General features: G+C 46.2%; 2 protein-coding genes across 2 annotated transcripts in view; one reads left to right on the top strand and one right to left on the bottom strand.

Moving 5' to 3' along the window:
• The window catches only part of LOC100558381 (zinc finger protein 91), a 43,878-nt gene extending 22,172 nt beyond the window's left edge, over positions 1-21,706 (bottom strand). The window contains exons 1-2 of the mRNA XM_062966797.1: positions 21,015-21,706; positions 4,788-5,888 (exon numbers count right to left, since the gene is read on the bottom strand). Of these exons, the coding sequence (XP_062822867.1) occupies positions 4,788-5,888; positions 21,015-21,048 (1,135 nt within the window). The 5' untranslated portion in view covers positions 21,049-21,706. The remainder of the gene's footprint in view (positions 1-4,787; positions 5,889-21,014) is intronic.
• Positions 1-21,824, top strand: part of LOC100554203 (zinc finger protein 239) — a 96,857-nt gene that overhangs the window by 41,142 nt on the left and 33,891 nt on the right. The window lies entirely within an intron of this gene.

The following is a 21,824-nucleotide window of genomic DNA, read 5'->3' as shown; positions in this document are numbered from 1 at the left end:
TCAAAGAAATTGCCGAAACAAGTTACAGAACAGATCTCAAAAAGAAGAAGGATTAGCGCTTCCTCATATGAAAAAATATTATAAAGCAAACAGACTGAGATTGGTTATACAAGGAATGATGAAAAGGAGGATGTAGAATAGTTAATAATGGATTCAGGAAAAGTGGAGGAAGAAATTCGTAATATGTTTTAAAATAGTTTATGAGAAAAAAAATAAGGTAAACTGGGAACCCAATGTTGAGTAATGCATTAGAAATATGGAACAAATACAGGAGAAAGTTAATAACAGATGGCTCAATAATAACCCCAATTATAATGGAAAAGACATTTCCAAAAAATAAAAAATATATATGATGGATAAAAAAATTAAGGGGAAAAACTTAGATAAAATAGGGGATTGACCAAAGGTTGGAATGAAGAAAGAAAAGATTAGGAACATAAAAATTTGAAAGGAATATCCAGTAAAATTTCTAAAATATTAATTGAAAAAAACAAAGGAAAAGTAAAGAATAACACAGAGGGGTTATAATTATGGGCACAAAGACACTTGAAAAATATATCCATATGTGTTAAAGAAAATTATTATTTAGTTGATATGGAAATGGTACCTCACACCCATAAGAATAGGAAATATAAATAAAAACTACTCAAACAATTGCTGGAGAGGATGCCAAGAATCGGGAACATACATACATATGTGGTGGCAGTGTCAATATATAAATAATTTCTGGGGAAAAGTATTAAGAGAGATAGACACAATGAACATTCAAATAGAAAGAAGTCTTAGCATGGCTTTATTCTCATTATATAATAATAAACAGTTGGAAAAAGAGGACAAAGATGCGATAACAAACGCATTAACAATTGCAAGACTGCTTATAGCAAGGAATTGGAAAAGGGAAATAAATATAGAGATAGAAGAATGGTATAAGGAAGTATGGAAACTGGGAAGAAATGATAGGTTGACGTGGAGAGGGATTTAGAAACAAAGTGGTTGTGATGATGTCTGGAGAAAATGTATTGGAAGAGGATTCAATAAGAAAAACGGAATTACCTCCTCAAGAGGGAATGAAAAGGAATTTTGGACAGATGATAAATAAAAAAAGTGACTTGGGGGAGGGTAAGAAATCTGTATAAGCGTGAAAATAACAGTAGATGCCAAATGTTAATGTATTGTAGATTGTACTGAATATAATGTGGCTGCTGTAAAAGGATGTACGATTTTTTTAAAAAAAAAATTAATAAATGTATTTGTAATTTGTATAAATATGCATTTGTTTTTCTTTCTTGTATTTGAATATAAATTATTTTTAAAAACAGATTATGATGTAGCAGCTATAAAAGCCAATGTGATTCCAGGCTGTCCCGATAGGAGGATTCTGTCTATATCCAAGGAAGTCACGGCCTCCTTTCTTCCGCTTTGGTCAGACTCACCTGGAATGACCCTGTCTCCAGGTCTCGGTCCCACAATTCAAGACGGATATTGACAGGTCAGAATATCTCCAGAGACGGGATGTAGAGAAGGGCGGAGAGAGACAGCTGGGTATGTTTCACTTGGAGGAAAGAAGGAAGGGCTTCTCCCTCGGCAGGAAGGAAATGTTGGATCCCAAAAGGGTTGGCCGTGGTCAGGATGAGAGGTGGATGGAGAGGAAAGGCGTGTCCATGAGACCCCGTGTTGCCTCCTCCTGGAATGGACTCCTAGGACCCTAGAGCCGGAAGAGACCCCCAAGGGCCACCCCGTCCTGCCCCTGCCATGCAGGAAGGCACAATCAAAGCACTCCAGGTAGATAGCAACTGCAGAGAAGCCTCCAGAGAAGGAGACTCCACCACACTCTGAGGCAGCCTAGGCCACTCTCCAACAGCCCTTACTCATTCTTATTGTGTATCTTTGTATATTAAGAGAAGACCTGTAAATAGTTATAAGTAGTGAATAAATCAAGAATAAAACCTCCAAGGACTTTGGATGAAAGTCAGAACTCAAGAGTGTTTATTCAAAGAGACGAACTAGTTTACAAGGCCAGAGGCTGTGAAACTGTGACCAGGACTCTGCAGTGTTTTGGGGGTTGGAATCCACTCCTTGCCTATGAGACAGTCTGTCCCATTGTATAGCTGGAGGAGGCCGTGAGAGGACTGAATTCACCTGCCTGTCTAGCAGGGGTGTTGTGTGTGTTTTACTCCGCTTCTCCTTTCCTTCCATCACTCATTAACACTGACTAGTTGTGCAGGCCTCACCTACACAACAGAAAGCATTTCCTGAAGGTAAGAGCTGTTCAGTAGTGGAGTCTGCTCCTATCGGGAGGAAGAGGAGATGTGTGTTCTTTCGCCATGAAACCACTGATCCCGTGGGTCTGGAGTCCAGCCCCATTCTCTCCAAGCAGCGTCACCATCCAGACCATCCTCTGCAGGTCGCTCTCCAGCCCCTTTTTGGGGTCATCCAGAGAGAGGAACCCGCACTTCTCTAGGCCCTTGCCTTCTTACCCAAATCAGAGATTCACAGAATAGTATATTTGGAAGAGACCACGAGGGCCATCTAGTCCAACCCCCTTCTGCCAGGCAGGAAAAGCAGAATCCCTTGCCAGAATCCCCGCAGGGTTCAATACTGTCTCCCACGCTGTGTAACATCTACATGAAGCCGTTGGGAGAGATCATCTGAAGTTTTGGAGTTCAATGTCATCTGTACGCAGAGGTCTTCCTTGTCAGTCGCAAGGCCAAACAGGGCACAGGGTCACAGCCTGTGTTGGATGGGTTACCTGTCCAAACGTCTCTCCCCTTATGAACCATCTCGGAGTCTAAGACCGTCTGGAGAGGCCCTGCTCTCAATCCCGCCCTCTTCGCTGGCATGATTGGCAGGGATGAGAGACAGGGCCTTCCTTCTCGGTAGTGGAAAGGATGGGAAGAGAAGAGAAAAAGGAAGGAAGGGCAAGAGAAAAGAAGACAAAGGAAGGGAAGGAAGGAAGGGGAAGAGAAAATAAGGCAAAGGAAAATATGGGAAGAGAAGAGAAAAAGGAAGGAAGGACAAGAGAAAAGAAGACAAAGGAAGGGAAGGAAGGAAGGGGAAGAGAAAATAAGGCAAAGGAAAATATGGGAAGAGAAGAGAAAAAGGAAGGAAGGGCAAGAGAAAAGAAGACAAGGGAAGGGAAAGGAAGGAAGGAAGGGGAAGAGAAAATAAGGCAAAAGAAAATATGGGAAGAGAAGAGAAAAAGGAAGGAAGGACAAGAGAAAAGAAGACAAAGGAAGAGAAGGGAAGGAAGGAAGAGGAAGAGAAAATAAGGCAAAGGAAAATATGGGAAGAGAAGAGAAAAAGGAAGGAAGGACAAGAGAAAAGAAGACAAAGGAAGAGAAGGGAAGGAAGGAAGGAAGGACAAGAGAAAAGAAGACAAAGGAATATATGGGAAGAGAAGAGAAAAAGGAAGGAAGGACAAGAGAAAAGAAGACAAGGGAAGGGAAGGGAAGGAAGGAAGAGGAAGAGAAAATAAGGCAAAGGAAAATATGGGAAGAGAAGAGAAAAAGGAAGGAAGGACAAGAGAAAAGAAGACAAAGGAAGAGAAGGGAAGGAAGGAAGAGGAAGAGAAAATAAGGCAAAGGAAAATATGGGAAGAGAAGAGAAAAAGGAAGGAAGGACAAGAGAAAAGAAGACAAAGGAAGAGAAGGGAAGGAAGGAAGGAAGGACAAGAGAAAAGAAGACAAAGGAATATATGGGAAGAGAAGAGAAAAAGGAAGGAAGGACAAGAGAAAAGAAGACAAGGGAAGGGAAGGGAAGGAAGGAAGAGGAAGAGAAAATAAGGCAAAGGAAAATATGGGAAGAGAAGAGAAAAGGGAAGAAAGGGCAAAAGAAAAGAAGACAAAGGAAGGGAAGGGAAGGAAGGAAGGGGAAGAGAAAATAAGGCAAAGGAAAATATGGGAAGAGAAGAGAAAAAGGAAGGAAGGACAAGAGAAAAGAAGACAAAGGAAGGGAAGGAAGGAAGGGGAAGAGAAAATAAGGCAAAGGAAAATATGGGAAGAGAAGAGAAAAAGGAAGGAAGGGCAAGAGAAAAGAAGACAAAGGAAGAGAAGGGAAGGAAGGAAGGGGAAGAGAAAAAGGAAGGGCAAGGGAAAAGAGGGTAAAGGGAAGGAAGGGAAGAGAAAAAGGAAGGGCAAGAAAAAAGAAAGCAAAGGAAGGGAAGGTTAGAAGGCAGACCCTGTATTTTAGTTCTTGTGAACCACTGGTAGTTCGTGGACCACTGGTTGAGAGCCACTGTCTGAAAGGGAAGGGGCTAACTCTGGATCCCTCCCATAACGGCTATTTACAATATGCAAACTAACCACTCCCGACTAAAGAGGAAAACAGAGGATGTTTCTGTAGGGGCACAACGTTCACAAACTTGACATTTGCAACCAAGGTGGAAATGGAGCTGGAAACTAAGCCCAAAGGAACAAGTGATGGAATTACATATGGTTTATTTCTTTTCAGATGAGGTGACATGACAATCATATTTAACCCTCTGAAGCAGTGGTCCTCAAGCTGTGGGTCCCCGGGTGTTTTGGCCTACAACTCCCAGAAATCCCAGCCAGTTTACCAGCTGTTAGGCTTTATGGAAGTTGAAGGCCAAAACATCTGGGGACCCACAGGTTGAGAACCACTGCTCTGAGGGATTGTCAAACAGAGCTTGCTTTCTGCTATTCCAGAGAACAGGACCTCCAACTTAGGGATTCAAATGACAAGAACGGGACTCCACCAAATCTGACGCAGAACTTCTCAAAGGGTCCTGTTTGAAATCAGACATTTTCCCACAATGGCTGTTTTTTAGCCTGTATGTGTTCTCTGGTGCTGGTTAAGGGCTGAACTCTGAGTAAAACATTTCCCACACTCCTGGCATTGGTATGGCTTCTCTCCTGTGTGGAGTCTTTTGTGGCTCACCAAGGCTGTACTGGTAGTAAAACATTTCCCACACTCCTGGCATTGGTATGGCTTCTCTCCTGTGTGGAGTCTTTTGTGTTTCACCAAGTTTGAACTGGAAGCAAAACATTTCCCACACTCCTGGCATTCGTATGGCTTCTCCCTCGTGTGGAGTCTTTTGTGTTTCACCAAGTTTGAACTGGAAGCAAAACATTTCCCACACTCCTGGCATTCGTATGGCTTCTCCCTCGTGTGGAGTCTTTTGTGTTTCACCAAGTTTGAACTGGAAGCAAAACATTTCCCACACTCCTGGCATTCGTATGGCTTCTCCCTCGTGTGGAGTCTTTTGTGGCTCACCAAGTCTGAACTGTAAGCAAAACATTTCCCACACTCCTGGCATTGGTATGGCTTCTCTCCTGTGTGGAGTCTTTTGTGCCTCACCAAGGCTGAACTGGTAGTAAAACATTTCCCACACTCCTGGCATTCGTATGGCTTCTCCCTCGTGTGGAGTCTTTTGTGTTTCACCAAGTTTGAACTGGAAGCAAAACATTTCCCACACTCCTGGCATTTGTATGGCTTCTCTCCTGTGTGGAGTCTTTTGTGGCTCACCAAGGCTGAACTGAAAGCAAAACATTTCCCACACTCCTGGCATTGGTGTGGCTTCTTTCCTGTGTGGAGTCTTTTGAGCCTCACCAAGGCTGAACTGGAAGCAAAATACTTCCCACACTCTTGGCATCTGTATGGTTCCTGACCTGTGTGAAATTTCTTGTGTTTCACCACACATTTTGCAGATACTTTCCCTTTAAGATGGCTTTTCCCAGCATCGGGTGTCTTGTGAAGCACAAGTGCCATATTTTGGGTAAAACACTGCCCACATACATTGCATTTGTCGGGCCTTTCTCTGGCAGAACCTCCATCTTCTCTGTGGGCTTGCTGGTCTCGACGAAAGGCCCAGTTGTGTCCCAAATGCTTCCTGTACTTGGTGCATACATGGCTCTTCTCCCCATTATCTACTGTGAAGAAGAACAGAAACAATCATTCCTCAGTGTGAGTGATAAGGAAGTGGGATAAGAAGTGGACTGAAATGAGCCTCAAAACAACACAGACATGGAGGAAAAGAAGATATGCCTGTTGTCCTTTCCCCTCCCCTTCTTCAGTAAAGATGGACCCTGGTTGTCTGCCTGGAGCCTCTAAGAGAGAGATGAGTAACATACGCTCCTGAGGCTCCCTGTTGCTCATTCCAGCCCGGTTTTTTATTCCGTCTCCTTCTCTCTGGGGAATGGATGCCTTTTCCCTTCACATCCAAATGCTTGCCTTTTTCTCTAGCTTTAGACTTTACCAACTACCACCCATTTCACCATCCTTCCCTCCTTTTTCTTTCTCTCCCCCAATCCCAGTTCTCTCTTCCCATGCTCCCTTAAGGTTGTATTTTTCCGCTCCAACGTAGAAGATCCCATACCTAATTTCAGAGAACAGCAGAGTCTCGCTTATCCAACATAAACTGGCTGGCAAAACATTGGATAAGTGAAAATGTTGGATAACAAGGAGGGATTAAGGAAAAGCCTATCAAAGGTCAAATTACATTATGATTTTAGAAATTAAGCACCAAAACATCATGTTTTACAACAAATTGACAGAAAAAGCGGTTCAATACATGGTAACATTATGGAGAAATCACTGTATTTACTAATTTAGCACCAAAACATCGCAATGTATTGAAACCATTGACTACAAAAGTGTTTACTACTAAAATTGACTATATAGAATTGCATAAACTAACACTGTTGGAAGTTAAATCCGTAAAAAGTTCAGTCTTGTGAAGATTTTTTTTAAAAAATCTGTGATCCTTGCCTGCTTTTCTGACAATTGCTGTTTCTCCGCTGCCAAGTCTCGCCATCTTTGCAGCATAATTTTGTCAGTCCCTGTCGCTTCTTGTTGTTGCTCGATGTGTGTCATTGTGGTTTCTAGAACCCTAACCCTATCCTTGTGCAACATTCGGAGAGGCTTGACAGTTGATGCCTGATCATCAGTTTTTGTCGCCATCGTTACTGATAAGAGCAACAATTTCTTCATCCGTTATTTCATACTGATCGTCTTCGTTCATCCAACTTCCAACTTCTTACGAAGACGCATTCTCACATAGAATCATAGAATCATAGAATCATAGAATAGTAGAGTTGGAAGAGACCTCAAGGGCCATCTAGTCCAACCCCCCGCTAAGAAGCAGGAAATCGCATTCAAAGCACCCCCGACAGATGGCCATCCAGCCTCTGCTTAAAAGCCTCCAAAGAAGGAGCCTCCACCACGGCCCGGGGGAGAGAGTTCCACTGCCGAACAGCCCTCACAGTGAGGAAGTTCTTCCTGATGTTCAGGTGGAATCTCCTTTCCTGTAGTTTGAAGCCATTGTTCCGTGTCCTAGTCTGCAGGGCAGCAGAAAATAAGCTTGCTCCCTCCTCCCTATGACTTCCCCTCACATATTTGTACATGGCTATCATGTCTCCTCTCAGCCTTCTCTTCTGCAGGCTAAACATGCCCAGCTCTTTAAGCCTCTCCTCATAGGGCTTGTTCTCCAGACCCTTAATCATTTTAGTTGCCCTCCTCTGGACGCTTTCCAGCTTGTCAGCATCTCCCTTCATCTGCGGTGCCCAAAACTGGACACAGTATTCCAGGTGTGGTCTGACCAAGGCAGAATAGAGGGGGAGCATGACTTCCCTGGATCTAGACGTTATTCCCCTATTGATGCAGGCCAAAATCCCATTGGCTTTTTTAGCTGCCGCATCACATTGTAGGCTCATGTTTAACTTGTTGTCCACGAGGACTCCAAGATCTTTTTCGCACACACTGCTGTCAAGCCAGGCGTCCCCCATTCTGTATCTTTGATTTCCATTTTTTCTGCCGAAGTGAAGTATCTTGCATTTGTCCCTGTTGAACTTCATTTTGTTAGTTTTGGCCCATCTCTCTAGTCTGTCAAGATCGTTTTGAATTCTGCTCCTGTCTTCTGGAGTGTTAGCTATCCCTCCCAGTTTTGTGTCGTCTGCAAACTTGATGATCGTGCCTTCTAACCCTTCGTCTAAGTCATTAATAAAGATGTTGAACAGAACCGGGCCCAGGACGGAGCCCTGCGGCACTCCACTTGTCACTTCTTTCCATGATGAAGACGACGCATTGGTGAGCACCCTTTGGGTTCGTTCGCTTAGCCAATTACAGATCCACCTAACCGTAGTTTTGTCTAGCCCACATTTTACTAGTTTGTTTGCCAGAAGGTCGTGGGGGACTTTGTCGAAGGCCTTACTGAAATCTAGATATGCTACATCCACGGCATTCCCTGTATCGACCCAACTCGTAACTCTATCGAAAAAAGAGATCAGATTAGTCTGGCATGACTTGTTTTTGGTAAATCCGTGTTGACTATTAGCAATGACCGCATTTGTTTCTAAGTGTTTGCAGACCACTTCCTTAATGATCTTTTCCAGAATCTTGCCTGGTATTGATGTGAGGCTGACCGGACGGTAATTGTTTGGGTCGTTCTTTTTTCCCTTCTTGAAGATAGGGACCACATTCGCCCTCCTCCAATCTGCTGGGACTTCTCCTGTTCTCCAAGAACTCTCGAAGATGATTGCCAGTGGTTCTGAAATAACTTCCGCTAGTTCCTTCAATACTCTTGGATGTAGCTGATCTGGCCCTGGGGACTTGAATTCGTTTAGAGTGGCCAGGTGTTCCTGGACAACTTGTTTCCCTATTTGGGGTTGGATTTCCCCCAATCCTTCGTCCATTCCATGTTGCTGAGGTTGAAGATGGCTTTGTTTTTGTGAGAAGACCGAGGCAAAGAAGGCATTAAGCAGTTCTGCCTTTTCCCTATCCCCTGTCACCATCACCCCATCTACTCCTTGCAGTGGCCCTATCGCCTCCTTTTTCTTCCTTTTTCTACCAACATAAGCAAAAAAGCCTTTTTTGTTGTTTTTTATGTCCCTGGCAAGCCTGAGCTCATTTTGCGCTTTAGCCTTGCGAACCTTTTCCCTACAGGAGTTGGCTATACGTTTGAATTCTTCTTTGGTGATTTCTCCCCTTTTCCACTTCTTGTGCATGTCACTTTTGAGCTTTAGCTCAGTTAGAAGTTCTTTGGACATCCATTCTGGCTTCTTTGCACTTGTCTTATTTTTCTTCTTTGTTGGCACTGTTTGCATTTGCGCCTTGAGTATTTCACTTTTGAAAAACTCCCATCCATCCTTAACTCCCTTGTTTTTTAATATCGGCGTCCATGGAATGCCGCTCAGTAATTCCTTCATTTTTTGGAAGTCAGCTCTCTTAAAGTCCAGAATGCGTGTTTGACTTGTCTTAGTTTCAGCATTCCTTTGTATTGCAAACTGCAGGAGCACATGGTCACTTGCCCCTAAGGATCCAACCACTTCAACTGTATTGATCAGGTCTTCCACATTTGTTAAGATTAGATCAAGAGTTGCTGATCCCCTTGTTGCCTCTTCTACCTTCTGGACCATAAAATTATCTGCAAGGCAAGTGAGGAATTTGTTGGACTTTGTACTCTTGGCTGAGTTTGTTTTCCAGCAGATATCGGGATAATTGAAATCGCCCATGACTACTATATCTCTTCTTTGTGCCTGTTTGGTCAGCTGTTGACAGAAGGCTTCATCAAGTCCTTCATCCTGACTCGGAGGTCTGTAGTAGACACCCACGACAAGATCTTTTTGAGTCCCGGTTCCCTTGATTCTTATCCAGATGCTTTCAAGCTGGTTTCCCGGATTACAGTCTTGCATTTCTTCTGCAACGTAACTGTTTTTGACATATAAAGCTACTCCCCCTCCTCTCCCCTTTGTTCTATTTCTGTGAAAGAGGTTATAGCCCTCAATGGTTAAATTCCAGTGATGGGAGTCATCCCACCAGGTTTCAGTGATGCCTATGACATCGTATGTGTGGTGCTGTGCTAGGAGTTGGAGTTCGTCTTGCTTATTTCCCATGCTCTGAGCATTAGTGTAAAGACATGTAAGCCCCTGTGACCTCCCCTCGAACTGTTTATTTGGGATTATTGTGCTCTCTGTACTTGGTCCTTGCTGTGTTTGTGCAGCCCTCCGTTTAGCCTTACGGCGGTTCCCTGTGGTCGTGGGTAATATAGTGTTCGCCAGGCTGTTGTTCCCCTCCCCCAGTGGATTTAGTTTAAAGTGCGCCTGATGAGGTTTGTGAGTCTGTGTGCAAAAAGATGTTTTCCTACTTGTGTGAGATGCACCCCATCGCTTGCCAGTAGTCCATCCTCTTGGAAGAGTAGACCATGGTCAAGGAAGCCAAAATGCTCCTCTTGACACCATTTTCTGAGCCAGTTATTGACCTGTACTATTTTTCCGGCCCTTGTAGAGCCATGTCCTACAACGGGGAGGAGGGATGAAAAGATCACATGTACATTATACAGTTTTAGCTTTGTTCCCAGAGCTCGAAAATCATTTGTGATCTTTTGAAAAGTATGCCTAGCGGTGTCATTGGTACCTACATGAATCAACATAAGGTGGGGAGGGTGATGGGGCTTTAGGAGCCTGCTGAGCCTCTGAGTGATATGGTGTATTTTTGCCCCCGGGAGGCAGCATGTTTCTCGAGCCATCCCATCCGGTCTGGAAATGATGGCTTCCGTTCCTCTAAGGAGGGAGTCACCTACTACCAAGACCTGTTTCCTTTGAGGATTGACAGGGTCCCTTTTGTGCAAGACAGTGTGTATGTCCCCTGAAGAGTGTTCCTGTTGAAGTGAATCATGTAGGTGTAAAGTGTTGTCCTCCTCCTCAACATCCCCAGTGCATTCATCAATGACAATCCATTGAGATACATCCGAGAGCCCATTACTCTCCCAAGGATGTTCCTGTTGCTCCTGGTCTATGATTGGGGATGGAGCATTTGCATGATTACATAAGTGTGACTGTGGTGATGCACTGTCCCTGTCAGGGCTATCCCCTGCGCATTGATCCAGGATGGTCCACTGAGTGGTATCTAAGAAACTGTGGTCCTCCACAAGATGTGTTTCCTGATTGTATGTTAATGATGTAAGAATTTCAAATCTGTTGTGTAAATGCAGCTGAGCAGAGGAGTTCTGCGGAGGCTGCCTGGTCCTGCGTCTCCTTCTATGGGTGACCTCCTTCCAAGCCTGAGGGTTGTCTACCTTTGAGTTGATCTCCCCATAAGGTTCCTGATCATGGTCTTGGTGGTGTTGGTGTGATGCAGGCTGCTGATCTACAGCAGCGTGTTGTGCAGTGTCCAAGAAGAGCTCGAGTGCCTGAATGTCCTTAAGGGTCTTAATACGGTGCTCGAGCTGTTGGATCCTCTGCTCCATCAGAGTCATCTGTTTGCATTTGGAGCAGATGTAGTTGTCTAGTTTTTGTGTGAAAAAGCGGAACATGCGACAGCTGGTGCATGTGATGGGAATGTTTTGCTTTTGTTGCATCTCTTGGTGAGCGTGGTGGCCAAGTGGGATCTTTGTACAGTTAAGTAATATGCACGCACTTTATGTGCAGACTGCAACAAACCACGTCTTTGTGTATTTGTTTATGCTGCTTTGTTTCCTGTATGTACTGCAAAGGATAGTTAGTAAAGGTGCCTTTCCCAGAAACTCAATTAACAGGGGACAATGCCTGCTGTCAATCAACTTAAGTACCTGGCTCTCTTTCAACACAACAGTCACACAACAGTTAGACTTTGACCACAGGAGCCAAGCCCAAACTCAGTTTAAAATCTTAGCCAAATCTTAGCCAAATCCTACCTGAAGCCAGGGAGCAAAAATGTCCTCCTGCTTCCTCTGCTTCTGCGAGAACCAACTGCCCTTCTGGGATCAGGCTCTGGCAGAAACTCACACTGGCAAATAAAGCTTTCCCAGAAACTCAATTAACAGGGGACAATGCCTGCTGTCAATCAACTTAAGTACCTGGCTCTCTTTCAACACAACAGTCACACAACAGTTAGACTTTGACCACAGGAGCCAAGCCCAAACTCAGTTTAAAATCTTAGCCAAATCTTAGCCAAATCCTACCTGAAGCCAGGGAGCAAAAATGTCCTCCTGCTTCCTCTGCTTCTGCTAGAACCAACTGCCCTTCTGGGATCAGGCTCTGGCAGAAACTCACACTGGCAAATAAAGCTTTCCCAGAAACTCAATTAACAGGGGACAATGCCTGCTGTCAATCAACTTAAGTACCTGGCTCTCTTTCAACACAACAGTCACACAACAGTTAGACTTTGACCACAGGAGCCAAGCCCAAACTCAGTTTAAAATCTTAGCCAAATCTCACACCGAGGGACACACTGTACTAAGGGTAGAATGCTTTCTTCGGTTTCATCTGTGCTTTTCCTTCCCATAATCTCATCCTTACCTTTTCCTTCCCATAATCTCATCCTTACCTTCGCCTAACAACTTCTTCCAAGACCTGGCAATTGTTGGAGCCCTAACGTCAGTCCATGCCCTTGCAACCCAAGAGGCAACTTCCTTTACATGGATGTGTTTCCATTTTTCAATCCTGTCTTGCCCTTATTCTATTTCTTCTATCATTGCCCACAATAGCTTCCTGCGATCCATCGGTTGTCATACGGCGGTTACATTATGTGGAAGAAACATCGCCTTCATGTCCCCCTCTTGAAGCTCCTCTGCATCAGGGGGTGTCGGGGCATTAACTAGCAACAAAACCGCATTTCTGGGCAGGTCATTTTCTTTTAAAAATTTATCCATGGAAGGAACAAATTCCTTAGGGCTGGGCTGTAGCACAGCTGGTAAATCACCAGCAGTACTAAGATCTACCAACCGAAAGGTGGCCAGTTCGAAGCCCGGTTGGGGGTGAGCGCTCGACCTCAAGCCCAGCTCACTGTTTACCTAAGCAGTTCGAAAACAGTCTATGAGCTGTAAGTAGAGAAATTAGGTACCATACTGTCAGAACCCTGCTACTAGAGCCTGGATGTGGCTCTGAGTTTCAGGGTCACTGACATTGATAAGACACCTGCGTCCCAGGACTCGGAGGAGAAACGGCTGATGGACTTGGCGGGGAATTTGCGCGGGGTTTTACTGAGCGGGAAGAGACTGTTCAAATGAGGGGGAGGGTATATAAAGGAGGGTTGGCCGGAGCCTCCCATTCTTGGCTTTTCTGATGTTCATGTTTCCTACAGTAAAAGTTCCTGGTGATACCACAGAGAGTCTCGTGTGTTCATTCAGGAGCGGCTGTGGTGAGCTGACACTAAGCCAAGAATACGGACACCATCCCGCTGTAGCGGTGAGGTGTAACATGCAAGTGGAGGATGAAGAGCTCTTGGGCGCCGGAGGAGGAAGGTCGGAAAGGGCCACTCCCGAGCCGGACGCTGAGTTCCACCAGCTGGCGGCCCTGGCGTCATCCACCGCTTATGCCCAGCCAAATGGGGTAACCCAGAGGCGCGGAGTGGTGCGGGGAGATAGCACCGGAGGAGAGGAAGGTTCACCTTCCCCAGGCCCGCAAAAGATGGTGTTTCTGGAGGAGAGGATGTCGGCGATGGAGACCACCCTGGCAGTGATGTCGAGGGCGATGGAGCGCCTGGCGGTTTTGGCGGAGCCGGAGCGAGGAAGGGAACTCCGGGCTAGCTCAATGTGGGACGTGAGCATGGGAAGCAGCCAGGGCTTTGCAGACCTCCCAGCACCTAAGGGAAGGGAAATGCGAAAGGAGCCCGGTGCCCGGCCCAAGATCCAAACGAGCCTGACGCGGGTGGAGGAGAGTGACGACGAAGGGGAAAAGCCTCCGAGAATCCCGGCTACGCTCCCAACTGAGACCCTGGTGCCCCTGGCGAATGCCGGGCGTGGCACAGGACAAAGGGAAGCAGCAGCGGGGCCCACTGGCCCGCAAGGGGGCTTGCGACGGGCGGAGAATTGGGGATTGCCACCACAGGGACCCCTACCGAGACGAGAGGAACTAAGGATCGAGTTTGGGGGAGAGTCCTCTGAACTGGATTTTTTCCTGACCACGGTGAGGGGCTATATGGAGGACAATGCCCACACTTTTAGAACGGAATCCAGCCGGGTACGGGCCATTGGTGCAGTGTTGAAGAGGGGAGCGGCCAGCTGGTACGTTCAACTACACGCGCGGCGCGACCCATGTCTGGGGTCACTCCGACGCTTTATGGGGGCCCTGGAGACCCGTTTCCGAGATCCACTGGAGCAGATCCGGGCGAGGGAGGAGTTGAAGACCGTCTCCCAGGGGCAGAGGTCGGTATCTGAGTATGCGGAGGAGTTCCAATGCCTCGCTGAAAAGGTGCCGGAATGGTCTGCAGTGACAAAGATAGAACTCTTCAAAGAGGGGCTCAGGCGGGAGATCCTCTCCTGGGCGGTGCATCGTGATGAGCCTGACACACTGCGCGGATGGATTCAGCTGGCGGGGCGCATCGAGACATCGCTGGCCCAGGCGAGGAGGCACCGAGGAGGGCTACAGCAGCGGCCGCAGATGAAAGAGGGGAGCCGGAAGGAGGGATCAACCCCAGCCGGGAGGAGAACGGAGCCGACAGGGAACGTGAGCACCAGCAGGAGGGGCTGCTTCGTGTGCGGCCGTTTGGGCCACAGGGCTGCCGAGTGCTGGCAGAGAAAAGGGGAAGGCGGAGGCCCGCCCAAACCAAGAGCCGTGGCAGGGAAACGCGCCGAGGAAGAACCACCGATGAGGCACCACTCGGGGGGGTTGGTAAGTCAGGACAAAGCCATGATAGTGGTCCCCATTCAGCTGGAAAGTGGCAGCAAACAAGCAACCTGCAAAGCATTTGTGGATTGTGGATGTTCCAGGAACATCATCTCCCCTGAATTAGCCGAGGGATTGGGATGCGAAAGAACGAACCTAGAATCCCCAATAGCTTTTTCGCAGTTGGACGGATCCACAGCATCGGGATCATTAGCTAAGTACAGTGCCGAAGATGTAAAGTGTAAGATAGGGAGTTGGGAAGGAAAGGTGTCATTTGTGATATCACAAATAGCCAGCTATAATGTTATACTAGGCATGCCATGGCTGGGGCAGGCCAACCCGCAAATCAACTGGGAGGATAAGAGCATGATCTTCAGGATGAAGTTGGAAGGAGGGAGCCAGGAAGTGGAAAGGGAGCCGGGGAAAAGGGGGGAGGAAGACTCTATCAGGATAGCAGAACTGGCAGATAAATTACCCCCAGAGTATCGGGATTTTGTGGACGTATTTGATGAGAAGGAAGCAGACAGTTTCCCACCGAAGCGGAGAGTTGAAGTGAAGATAGAGCTAGTCCCAGGAGCAGAGCTTCCTAAGGCAAAAATATACCCAATGTCGGCTAGGGAAAAGGAGGAACTGAGAAAATACATTGATAAAAACCTAGCGAGGGGTTTCATAGAGCCTTCAAATTCCCCTCTAGGGGCGCCTGTGTTGTTCAGGCGCAAAAAGGACCAAACGCTGAGGCTCTGCATTGACTACAGGGGCCTGAATGCAATCAGTTCTGGAAATAAATACCCCCTACCTTTAGTGAAGGACTTGATCGCCCAGTTATCGGAGGGACAGATATTCACTAAATTGGACTTAATTGAAGCGTACCATAAATTGCAGATTAAACCAGAGGACAGGTGGAAGACGGCCTTCTCCTGTGCATTCGGATTATTCAATTATCGTGTGCTCCCTTTCGGTTTGTGCGGCGGAGGCGCCGCGTTCATGCAATTAATCAACGAAGTGTTGCATCCATTGTTGTACAAGGGAGTCTTTGTTTTTTTAGATGACATATTGTTAGTATCTCGGACTAAGGAGCAACACATAGAACTAGTCAGGGAAGTCCTGCAAAAGTTGAGAGAAGCAAAACTGTATGCGAAGCTTGCCAAGTGCGAGTTCAATAAAGACCAGATAGACTTTCTGGGGTATAGGATTTCCTCCCAGGGAGTGGCGATGGACCCTGCGAAGGTAGAAGACGTGAGGGGGTGGGAAGCCCCCAAAACACGGAAGCAGCTGCAATCCTTCCTAGGGTTCGCAAACTTCTATAGAACATTTATCAAGGACTTTGCGCGCCTCACTTTGCCATTAACGGATTTGTTAAAGACTAAAGGTAGGGGAGAAACAGCCAAAGTGAAGGCCCCAGGGGCCAAACTGACCTGGACAATAGAATGCCAGGAAGCTTTCGAAGCCCTTAAAAAGCGTTTTACTGAGGAGCCTGTCCTACAGCACCCTGATATGTCTAAAGCCTTTGTATTACATTGCGATGCGTCAGACCGGGCATATGGGGCAGTTCTGCTACAGAAAGACGAGGGGGGGAACCTGAAGCCATGTGGCTATCTGTCAAAAAAGTTTAGCGATACAGAAAAAAACTGGCCGATTTGGGAGAGAGAAGCCTTAGCGATTCTAAAAGCACTAGAGTGCTGGAGACACTTTCTGGAAGGAAGTGGAACACCGTTTGAGGTGTGGACTGACCATAGAAATTTACAGTATCTAAGATCCCCTCGTAAACTATCAGCGAAGCAAATTAGATGGGCCCAATATTTCAGCCGTTTTGATTTCAGACTCAGATTCTTCCAGGGGAAACATAATATACTCGCTGACGCTCTCTCTCGGATGCCTCAGCACGGGGGAGGAATTCAGGAATCTGAAGGGAGTATTTTTCTTGATAAGCAATGGGGCCTGGCAGTACTAACTCGAGCACAAGCGGCCAAAGAAAACAAACGTACTGCCATTTCCACGGGGGGAGGAGAAATATGGGAGGAAGAGTTGAAGCGAGCGTATGGAATGGACAAATGGTTACAAACAAACAAAGAAAAGGGAGAATTGTGTGGGGATTTGGTGTTTGTAAATAAGAAATTGTATATTCCTGAATGTTTAAGACGAGAAATGTTAAGGAAGTACCATGATAACAAGGGTGCGGGTCATCTAGGCCCCACCAGGACTATTAAACTGTTGGCCAAACAATGCTGGTGGCCCGGAATGAGGAAAGACGCCAGGGGATACGTCACGCAGTGTGAATTATGTGCAGAGGGAAAAACACCACCGGGGAAGCCCCAGGGGCTATTGCAGAAGGTGGTGGAGCCCATGAGGCCATGGGAATGCGTAGCCATGGATTTTGTAGGCGAACTACCCCCCAGCAGAGGCCACAGATACATTTGGACAATATTGGACCTATTCTCAAAACAGGCACACTTTGTGGCTCTGCCAAAACTCCCTTCAGCTGAAAAACTTGCTGATTTGTATGTGAAGCATGTATATCGCCTACATGGGTGTCCCGACAAGATAATTAGTGACCGGGGAGTCCAATTTACTGCAAAATTTTGGGGAAAATTCTTACAGCTGTTAGGAGCAGAAAGGAACCTGAGCTCGGCCTTTCATCCCGCGACCAACGGGGGGGTCGAACGTACCCAACAGACACTGTGCCAATTCTTAAGGATGTACACCAATTATAGACAGGATGATTGGGCGGACCTTCTTCCGTTTGCTGAGATGGCTTTTAACGGGGCCGTACATTCGGCCACAGGTCGTGCCCCATTCGAAATAGTATACGGACAGGAGGTGGCACCTTTCCCCAGGCTACCCGAGTGGAAGGAAGGGGAGGGCCAGACCGACGAGGAATGGCCGGCCAAAATCAAGCAAGGGTGGCAAACCGTGGTAGAGGCATTGCGGGAAACACAAAAGAAGTACAAGCTCTTTGCGGATCGTAGGCGCCGAGAGGGGGACAAATTGGGCGAAGGAGATCTGGTTTGGCTGAGCACAAAAAACCTGAAATTGGGGTTCCCATCCAAGAAATTGGCTCCACGCTATATAGGGCCATTCAGGGTAGCAAAAAGAATAAACGAAGTGACCTATGAGCTGAGGCTACCAAAGGACCTAGGAAAGGTACACCCGGTATTCCATTGCAGCCTGTTAAAAAAGTATAAAGGAACTCTGGACAGCGGAGAACAATAGTTGTGTTTAATCTTTTCCTTCCAGGACGAAGGGGAGGAGGACGCCATGTCAGAACCCTGCTACTAGAGCCTGGATGTGGCTCTGAGTTTCAGGGTCACTGACATTGATAAGACACCTGCGTCCCAGGACTCGGAGGAGAAACGGCTGATGGACTTGGCGGGGAATTTGCGCGGGGTTTTACTGAGCGGGAAGAGACTGTTCAAATGAGGGGGAGGGTATATAAAGGAGGGTTGGCCGGAGCCTCCCATTCTTGGCTTTTCTGATGTTCATGTTTCCTACAGTAAAAGTTCCTGGTGATACCACAGAGAGTCTCGTGTGTTCATTCAGGAGCGGCTGTGGTGAGCTGACACCATACATTGCGGGGGAGGTATTTTACGACATCATAAACGTCAAGACCAGAAATGTGGTGACGAAGAGGAAGTTGGAAGGAGGAAGTTCTGATAGCTCTCCGTCATAGAGAATGAAGCAACAGCACCCCTGTGACTGAATCTGAGCGCAACATCAGCCTCCAAGGCACCAAAAAAACTGGACTTCAAGACGACATACCTCCTTCTGTTTGTCTTATTCTTTTCTGTCCTGTCTCCAAACGGCATTGAATGTTTGCCTTGTATGTGGGGAATAGCGTCTAGATCCAGGGAAGTCCTGCTCCCCTTATTCTATTCTGCCTTGGTCAGACCACACCTGGAATACTGTGTCCAATTCTGGGCACCACAATTGAAGGGAGATGTTGACAAGCTGGAAAGCGTCCAGAGGAGGGCGACTCAAAGGATCAAGGGTCTGGAGAACAAGCCCTGTGAGGAGCAGCTTAAAGAGCTTGGCATGTTTAGCCTGCAGAAGAGAAGGCTGAGAGGAGACATGATAGCCATGTACAAATATGTGAGGGGAAGTCATAGGGAGGAGGGAGCAAGCTTGTTTTCCGCTGCCCTGCAGACTAGGACACGGAACAATGGCTTCAAACTACAGGAAAGGAGATTCCACCTGAACATCAGGAAGAACTTCCTCACAGTGAGGGCTGTTCGGCAGTGGAGGCTGGATGGCCATCTGTTGGGGGTGCTTTGAATGCGATTTCCTGCTTCTTGGCAGGGGGTTGGACTAGATGGCCCATGAGGTCTCTTCCAACTCTACTATTCTATGATTCTATGTATTGTGATCTGCCCTGAGTCCCCTCGGGGAGATAAGGTGGAATATAAATGAAGTGTTATCGTTATCATCATCATCATCATCATCATCATCTTTAAAAATTTCACTGGTCAGCAACACACTTTTTTGATTGTACTATTTTACAGGAAGAGCGTTTTTTTAAACTGTTTTAAAGGCTCTGGGATTTTTGGGCTTCCCAATCATTGCAAGGTCCATTTTGTGGTTTGCGGTAGCATTGCCGCACGCTAAAATTGTCAGCCTCTCTTTGCTGTGCTTTTAGCCAGGGGCTGCTGCTTCAGTTCTGGCTGCAAGACTCCTACTGGGTAACACTTTGCAACTGAGGCCGGTCTCGTCACAATTCAACATCTGATCGCCCGTTAGGTTTTCAGTTTCAATAAATTCTTGAATTTTTTTTTCATGAATACCTCCGTTTCTTGATAATTTGATGACAGCTTCTCACCACAAACACTTAGCTGACGGATTCCATAACGTTTCTTCCACTTGTCGAGCCAACCAATGCTTGCTGTAAAATCTGGATCCCCTTCATTAAATTCCTTTCGAAAACGCAACGCCTTTTGCTGTAAAATAGGCCCTGAGATAGGCACACCTTTGTCTCTGGACTGCGTAAACCAAACATACAAAGCTTCACTAACGTTTTCAGTTACACTTTATCATCGTTTTCCTCTCTTTTAGCGCACCATCAGTAACTTTGGGGGAACTCCATTCTTCCATCTCTGATCGATTCCCGTGAGCTAGTTTCAGAATAGGCTGAAGGAATCCCTCCCACTTGTCTCCTGATTGACAGTTGGGATGTATCTATTTGTTCTCTCTGTTTCTTTCTCTCATTCTGATTGGTTTTGTAGAATGGTGCATGCTTTTGCTTCAGATTTCTGACTTATATCTCAGTGTGTACTGTGTGTATTAAGACCTCTCTCTGCTTGTGTGTCAGGCTTGGAGTTTTTCCCTCTCTTTTAATCCCAAGAAGAGATGGAAATAGAGAGCAGCTCAGACCCAGTCCTTTACTATTTAGAAAGGGAGTTATTTAATTTTTTTTTTGTAAATAAGCCTTTTGTAATTTTAAAGACTGGACTCTGCATCTTTGTTTCTGAAGTTCTTGATTTTTTACAGATCACTTCCTTGCTCTGTTCGTTGTGAGCTGAATGCTCAACTATCAGTTTCCTGATGGTATTTATAGGTTCTTTGCTTTTTGGAGGGTAGTCTTCCCTTACAAAATCCTGAGACTTCTTGGAAATATCATTCTGTCGACTGTCCCTTTGTTCAGCTCTAATTCCAATACCTGTCTAATTCTGCACACCTTTTACAGGGGAGCTGCAACTTCTTCACATACAAGAATTTAGGAAAGTGGCTGCAGATAATTTGGGATTTTCTAACATTTAGGATGAAATAAATATACAGAGTGTTTCAAAAAGATGCACTCAATTGGAAAGAGCTAGATTTCTGCAGATGTGAAACTACCATGAGTGACACTCTTACCACTTGAAGGAGAGGGGCAGAGAGTTTGACGGCTGCTCTATGCCTCTCCCTGTGCAAAAAAACCTCAAGCCCCAATCATTCACAAGCACAGAACATAGAACACATGATATTAAATGTCACAATCTTGCAAATGAATGAGGCTGGGGGCTGTTTGTGTGCTGGGAGAGGCAGCGTAGAGAGAGAGCTGAGCCTTCAGACACGCAAAGACTAGCCTGCCTGGTTGGGAGGAAAAACAAGGTTGAATACCACACCAATCATAAGGTGTATAGCCGCCTATGCGTATCTGATGCTACGGGTAGTTTGTTTTTTTTCATGATCCGTTCTCCGGCCCCTCTCTCCAGCCAATCTGCTCCCTCCCTCTATTTTCTTCTCACACAAACACTCAGAGAGATTGAGAGAGAGAGAGAGAGAGAGTAAGAGAGAGAGAGACTGACTGACTGACTGACTTTGACTTGACTCCAGTTATGGTAATCTTCCCACTTGAGTCTGAATTGGTGCTTATTATTATTATTATTTACTCTTATGTCATATATTTCTAACACAAGCCCTGCCTTGCGGACCCTCAGTGACTGTGACGATTTAGGCTAATACTGCCTTTTGAAACAGAAATCCCCATCAGTGAGGGAGCCTTACCGAGAGAGTCCACAATCCCATTCATCTCCTCCATGATCTGCTTGTGCAAGGCTTTCTGGTCCGGATTCAGGAGAACCCACTCCTCCAGGGAGAAATCCACAGCCACGTCCTCAAAGGCGACTGGGCCCTGGCGGAAGAAGAAAAGATTCCCTCCTCACGTGAGAGATATCAAGAAAAATGATGACAAGAAATAATTTAAAGTAAACTTACATTCCTGCTGGTTGCTTGAAAGGGAAAGGGCGAAGGCCTCCATGCCACAAAGGTAAGCTTTGTAGAGACGACGGGTTGGTCACAGGTAAGAACCATTTCTTAATTGATATATAGAATCAGAAATGGAATCAGGGTATGTTCCCCCTTTTATTGTGATGCCCACAACTGGACACAGTGTAATTTCAGGTGAGGTCTCCCCAAAGCAGAAAGAAGGTCGCCATGACTTCCCTGAATCTAGACACAATATTCCTTGGGATGGAGCCCAAAATCCCATTGTCTTTTCAGCTGCTGCATCACATTGTTGGCTCATGTTCCACTTGCAGTCCTCTAACACTCCAAGATCCCATCATATGAATGATTGTCAAGTCAGGTGTTGCCCCTCCTGTACCTGTGCATGGCATTTTTCTCCTGCCTAAGTGTACTACTCTACATATATTCTTGTTGACATTAATTGGGTTAGTTTTGGCCCAGCTCTCTAACATGTTCAGGCCATTTTGAATTGTGATCCTATCTTCTAGACTGTCAGCTATGCTTGCTAATTTTTTGTCATCTGAAAATAAGATACGCATGTTGAGCAGTACTGGGCCCACTCCACCCGTT

Source organism: Anolis carolinensis, unplaced genomic scaffold (genome assembly GCF_035594765.1).
Source record: "Anolis carolinensis isolate JA03-04 unplaced genomic scaffold, rAnoCar3.1.pri scaffold_29, whole genome shotgun sequence".
NCBI classification, from domain to species: domain Eukaryota; kingdom Metazoa; phylum Chordata; class Lepidosauria; order Squamata; family Dactyloidae; genus Anolis; species Anolis carolinensis.
This window is presented reverse-complemented; position numbering and strand designations above follow the sequence as displayed.